Source organism: Scylla paramamosain, chromosome 20 (genome assembly GCF_035594125.1).
Source record: "Scylla paramamosain isolate STU-SP2022 chromosome 20, ASM3559412v1, whole genome shotgun sequence".
Lineage (NCBI taxonomy): Eukaryota > Metazoa > Arthropoda > Malacostraca > Decapoda > Portunidae > Scylla > Scylla paramamosain.
This window is the reverse complement of record NC_087170.1, coordinates 1,352,216-1,358,701: the sequence shown is the minus strand read 5'-3', so window position 1 is coordinate 1,358,701 and position 6,486 is coordinate 1,352,216. Positions and strand designations below refer to the sequence as shown.

Sequence of the window (6,486 nt, the reverse complement as noted above, 5' to 3'; positions counted from 1 at the left end):
AGGGAGCAAATACAGATGCAAAAGGAGATTGAGATAGAAAAAATTAGAGCAGAAAGTAAAAATAAAGTGAACGGGACCAGGGTAGGAAATGGTGCTCAAGGCAACGGGGATTTAGAGAGAAGGGCCATCAGTATGCCTAACTTTGTGGAAGGGGAGGAAGAAAACTTCTTTTTTCAATTTGAAAAAGCTGCAAAGATGATGGGATGGGATGAAAATGATTGGGCAATAATAGTCCAGTCTAAATTTGAGGGAAGGGCCCGAGCGGTATATGTGAATTTGAGTGAGCAAGAGGCGCGTGATTATGAAGTGGTAAAGGAAGCGGTGTTGGGATCAACCCTTCTATGTCCGGATGTGTACCGGGAAAGGTTCCGCAGGACGACAAAACGCCCAGGTGATACTTATCTCGGGATGGCTCGAGAGGTTATCCTTAAACTGGATCGGTGGCTGAAGGCCGAGGAAGCCACTACGCTTGAAGAGGTAAAAGGAGTTATACAGACGGAACAATTTATGAGCCAAATGCCCCTCAGTGTAAGATGTGAGCTCGCATCACACGACGTGAAAGACGTGATGGAAGCCGGACGCAGAGCTGACAAGTACTGTGCGGTCCGTGGGATGAACGGAGATGAACACCATGAAGGGAGAAAGCCATTCTCCAGCAGAAATGATGGTCATCAGAGATATAAGAATGACAGTCAGATGAGCTCGACATCAGTCCACAGATCAAACCAGCCCCGCCCTAACAACTATAGTTTTCCCCACACTTACACCATGCCCCCGCCAGCCGACCACAACATGAGGTCTGCGCCCTATGGGAGTAGGCCCAGGAGCACTACCTATTACCAGAAGGGTAGTGGGGATGAAGGTGCAGTTAAGTGCCTTGGATGTGGAAGTAGCGGGCATAGGAAGTTCCAGTGTCCGAAGGGACGGCCGAAGCCAGTGGGAGCAGTTGCCGCCCAAAGAGACCTGATAAAGTATGTGGAGAATATGAATGCAGAGATACAAGAGGAGCCGCCGAAAGATGAGGGCTTTGAGCACTTCACCAGTAAGGGCACAGTGAAAGTGGAGGGAAGTCCAGAGAAGGTGATCAGAATCCTTCGGGATACGGGAGCTAACCAGAGCCTGATCTTAAGTAGTGTACTCCCATGGAATGAGGAGACCAGCACTGGCAGAGAGGTCTCATGCAAGGGTGCAGGGGGCCAGTTCAGTATTCCCCTGCACAAAGTTTGGCTGGACTGTGGATACGTCACTGGAGAGGTGACGGTGGGAGTGAAGGAGGCACTGCCCGTAGATGGAGTGGATATGCTGGTTGGGAACGACCTGGCTGGAGGTCGAGTTATCCCTAAACTTCAGATGGTAGACAACCCTCTGATAGGGATGACGGAAACCACCACTCCAGCAGCAGTCCCTCACTCAACAGATGGGGAGGCAGAGGTGCCTGAATTGTTCCCAGTCTGCGCAGTGACCCGAGCGATGGCCCGGAAAGAACGCATGGACGCCGAGGGAGCAACGCAGGAGGACGAAGGCCTGGGCGTTCTGTTTGAGGAACCTGATGAAAAAGGAACTAACCCGGAGTGCACGAGTGGTGGACCGGTTGTAGGTCAGGTGGGGCCCAACCTTGATTTTCTGGTACAAAAGAACGAGTTGATAAAAGCTCAGGAGAGTGATGAAAGCTTGAAGTCTGCTTGGAATGAGGCTAACAGGCTGGGTGAGCTTGACAATGAGTACGTGGGCTACTACGTGAATAACGGGGTATTAATGAGAAGTTGGAGGCCCCTGACAGCCCCAACCTCCGATCACTGGATGGTGAAAAGGCAGATTGTGGTGCCATGGGTGTATAGGAAGAAAATTTTGGAGATGGCACACGAAGGTAATCTGGCAGGACACCTGGGGGTCAGAAAAACCCTAGGAAAGATCCTGTGTCATTTTTACTGGCCCAGAGTGAGAGGTGATGTGAAAGAGTTTTGTAAAACTTGTGGTTTGTGTCAGAAGGTGGGCAAGCCGAACTAGGTGATTCGCCCTGCCCCCCTTCACCCTATACCTGTGGTCGAGGAACCATTCAGTAAGGTGGTGATAGACTGTGTAGGTCCTTTACCAAGGACCCGGAGGGGGAACCAGTACTTGCTGACTATTATGTGTATGTCATCCAGGTTTCCTGAGGCCATTCCCCTCAGGAGTATAAACTCTAAAAACATTGTGAGGGAACTGGTGAAATTTTTCTCCTGGGTGGGAATCCCTAAGGTGTTGCAGTCAGACCAGGGAAGTAATTTCACTTCTCGTGCATTCAAGGAAATCCTAAGGGGTCTGAAGATTGAACAGAGACTGTCGAGTGCTTATCACCCTCAGTCTCAGGGTTGTGTAGAAAGATTTCACCAAACTCTCAAAAACACTCTCAGGATGTATTGTGAGGAGATGAGTGTTCAGTGGGATGAGGCATTGCCACTAGCCTTATTCGCGTTAAGGGACAGCCTGTGCAGGTCTCCACCGACCACAATCCGCTCATTTTCTTGCATAAAATGAAAAACTCCAATCAGAGGCTGATGAGGTGGTGCCTGGTCTTACAGGACTATAACTTAGAGATTCACCATGTGAAAGGCAGTGAGAATATTATTGCCGATGCCTTGTCCCGCGCACCGCCTAGTCGTGAGGCATCCTAATCAGGTGCCTCACGCCTCTTTTGGGAAGGGGATGTCATGTTATTGGCCGAGTTTACCTTGAATGGGATCACGTTTTCTTAGTGTCCCCGTGTTCCGGTTACCTGCCATTCGGACATTATCCTTATTATTGTTATAAGTAGTGTAAGGCTTATTTACCCATTTTATATCATGTAGTATTATTCTCTTCATAATTTAAGTTCTCTATATCTTTATATGTATAAGGAAGGGAGTATAATTGAGGTGAAATACGTTGAAAACGAGGGGAGCTTGAGTGGGCAACAACACATTCCAAGGAGGGGAAAAATCAGAGCGCCTTAGGTCGTGAGGAAAGGTGGAGGGAAGGCGTCTCTCAGGGGAGGATTTTGGTGTGGATTGGTGATGGAGTGAGTTTGTGGAGGTATTAGTGGTGTAGCGGTATAACCTTGATATCCAGGATCAGGTTAGTGAGTCTTTTGTGGTACCAAGAGCTCTTGTCCGCTGAAATTCGGTTGTTGAGTTGTGCCGGTGACGCTGTTGGGAGGGGTCATAGGTCAAACTGGCAGCCATTTTGTGAGTGGAGGTTGTGGTGTTAACCTTGGAAGTTGGTGTTGCGGTGTATTGGTGATTTTGGGGACGATGTTATGGTGTTATGGGTAATCTTTGGTGATAATGGTAATCTCTTGTGAGGTTTGAGGAGGTGAAATTCGGGAATTATTGTCTGGGGACGCGGAAATGGCGTCCGGGTAAATTCCTGCGGTTGAGGGGAAACATTTCTGTGACTGGTGGAGGTGTAAACGGGTTCTGGTGACGTGGGAAGTGACGAGAACGTCATGTAGTAACGTGTGCTACCTCATGTTGTTTGTGAATTATTATTAGTATTAATATATGTGCTTGTAACATGGAATAATCGTGTTTTCTACCCCCCCCAACAACAATCTGGTATTAGAGGTAATTCCAGGTGTGCTGAGTCAAGGTAAAGGTGGAGTAAGAGATAATTCTGACGATTTCGGATAGGTCGGGTAGGCACTCGAAGCCTTTAAAAATCCAGACCTTTAAAACTTTCCGGGATCAGTGTAACGTCCACTTTCTTGGAGAGATAACCGGTATCGTACGATCGCAGGTAGGTAGGCGATCGTGACAATAGTGAGATATTATGGTAGGATTACGGCTGAATATTACACACACACACACACACACACATACACGCACACAAGGGGAGCATTCTTAAAACGCTTTGTTCTCTCAAGAATTTTTTTCAAAGGCCACAGAGTTAGCCACTCCTGTTCTTATAGGTGTTTTTATCATGTGAATGAAGGATATTTGCTAAAATATCGCCAGACGCATGAAAGCACTTGAAAAATCCCAATAACTTCCACTGCAACCTGTCAAAAGCAGTCGAGATAAAACGCCAAAACGTTTCAGAATACGTTTACTGGCGTAAAGATATATGTACACGTGTTGCGCCGGAACAGATCACAAAAAAATGCAACACGGAATCATGAAGTGCTCGCTGCAACAGGACAAACACGACTGCTGGCTATCTTTTTATTAAATGTTATAATAGTATGGCTGACTGACACACGATCCTGAGTGCTACATGAATGGTGGGATGAGGGAGTTAGTGAATGTCATGTCACGCTCCTTGTTACAAATAACGGAATTAAGGTATAGATAGAATGATTCTTCAGATTCTTCCTACTCCTATATCGCTGTACTGTCCTGATTCTCTAAGAAAATGTGCGTACTTACCACAAAGATTTGTAAAGTGTGACAGATGTCACACTTTACTTTATTATTTTGCTTTTGTGTCATATTGTATACTTCCTCTACTTGTATCGTTATTTATTTATTTTTTGCTCCTATATAAAGTAAGAAAAGCCTCAGGAAATTCGTCTGTTTTGGAAGTTTGACCCGACTCACGCACCGCTGGCCTCCCGCTCCCCTGCCGCCAACCTTCCTCCGCGACACTCCGGCGATGATTTAGTGCGTTGTGTGCTGAAAACGAAATGGTAGCAATATTGCCGTGCGTGTGGCAGTAATCGTTTGAACCCTTGGTAACCTCACGTCAGGCTATGCTGGAGGAACATACCGTCAAGTTTTCACCAAATAAATTTTAGCTCATGAATATTCCATCTTTTAAAACTTCCTTCACTATTATCCTTTTGATAGGTTAGGTTTGGTTGAATTATGTTTAATTTGGTTTGCTGTGGTTTGATTGGGTTGGGTTAGTTTTGGTTTGGTTGGGTTAGGTTTGATTTGATTTTGGTTACGTTAGGTTAGGTTAAGTTTGGTTAAGTTAGGTTAAATTGGATTTGGTTGGGTTTGGTTATGTTTAGTTTGGTTTGGTTGGATTAGGTTAGGTTAGATTAGGGTAGTTTTCGTTAGGTGAGGTGGGGTTTGGGAATGCATCATGGAGAGGGAAATATTTAAGCTAATATTTTCATGGCCGATTATTGGTGGGTGGAATTTTCTAGATGGAATTTACATAGAAATTGCTAGAGATATTGATGATTGTATTACATAGGAATACTCTCTCTCTCTCTCTCTCTCTCTCTCTCTCTCTCTCTCTCTCTCTCTCTCTCTCTCTCTCTCTCTCTCTCTCTCTCTCTCTCTCTCTCTCTCTCTCTCTCTCTCTCTCTCTCTCTCTCTCTCTCTCTCTCTCTCTCTCTCTCTCTCTCCCAACCCTTCTCATTTCTCTCACTCCATTATCATCCACTCCTTTCTCCCTCATTATGTAAACCGAAACTGATCTTCTTGTTGAAATGCATCTCCTCCTCCTCCTCCTCCTCCTCCTCCTCCTCCTCCTCCTCCTCCATCACCCCCTCTGTTACTCATCTTCCTGTGTCCCCGCACTCCACAATTCCCATGGAGGAACCTAAATCTCTTCCCTGACCGTACATAAGGAACTGATCGCGAAGGTTCTTGTGCTGCTGAGAAAAGTCTTGCTGAATAATAAGACTCGAACGGCGCTGAAGAATTCCTTGTGGGAGTTAAGAGTCCGTGGCGAGAGAGAGAGAGAGAGAGAGAGAGAGAGAGAGAGAGAGAGAGAGAGAGAGAGAGAGAGAGAGAGAGAGAGAGATGTGCAGTGTGTAAGGAACGCATGCATGACTCGTCTTGATAGGTTGATCGTAAAATCCAAAAGTTACTTCTTTGAGATGCTCATGAAAACCTCCCTAATATCAAGAAGTTTACTCCTAAATGATAATTACCACTGATGCTACCTGTCTTTCTTCCGTGTAGTGTGTATATGCAATGGGAGTGACGAGTGGGATAGCGTGCAAGACTCAGATAAGTATGAAATGCTCTTTGCTCCTCCTCCCCCACGCCAGGTAACACGTTAACAAGCGGAGGAATTGAGGCCAGATCCCTTCCCCTTGCTCCTGGTTGAAACATACATTTGGTCACTGAGGGAAATGATACGAGAGAAATCTAACCAGTAGATGGGAATGGATTTGTATTGGAAAGGAATAGTGAAGCGTGTTCATGAGTATTTGATCACGGATTTGGTGTGGTATGTAGTTTTTCTCTTTTTCTCTATTTTTTTTCTCTCTGTTAACTAAAGGCGATGGTATGTGAGTGGGTGATGTGGACACGGTACGGAATTGTGTACGGTGTTGTGGAGTCTGATCATGGGCACAAAAAAATAGGAGAGAGAAAGAAAACGAAAAAGCCAACTCATTAATAATAAAGGAAATTCTTAAGTCCCCCCACACACTCATTTATTTTCATTTACAGTATTTACAGAAGTGTCTTATTCTCCTTCTGAAATATTGCAACTTATAATGTGTGTGTGTGTGTGTGTGTGTGTGTGTGTGTGTGTATCTATCCATTGCATCGCCACGTGCACCCATCC

At 45.7% G+C, this 6,486-nt stretch overlaps 1 protein-coding gene across 1 annotated transcript; it reads left to right on the top strand.

Annotated features, from left to right (window-relative positions):
- The first annotated feature begins 408 nt into the window (after positions 1-408).
- Positions 409-2,654, top strand: LOC135110719 (uncharacterized). The gene is made up of 4 exons (XM_064023346.1): positions 409-1,867; positions 1,990-2,059; positions 2,148-2,430; positions 2,562-2,654. Exons 1-4 carry the CDS (start codon positions 409-411, stop codon positions 2,652-2,654), a joined length of 1,905 nt encoding a protein of 634 aa, XP_063879416.1.
- The last annotated feature ends 3,832 nt before the right edge of the window (positions 2,655-6,486 follow it).

Excerpts from the sequence above, each read along its gene's own strand:
- LOC135110719 (XM_064023346.1), top strand. The coding sequence starts at position 409 with ATGGCTCGAGAGGTTATCCTTAAACTGGATCGGTGGCTGAAGGCCGAG. Across the intron at positions 1,868-1,989 it reads TTTGGAGATGGCACACGAAG|GTGGGCAAGCCGAACTAGGT; the intron begins GTAATCTGGCAG and ends TTGTGTCAGAAG. Across the intron at positions 2,060-2,147 it reads TGTGGTCGAGGAACCATTCA|GTTTCCTGAGGCCATTCCCC; the intron begins GTAAGGTGGTGA and ends TATGTCATCCAG.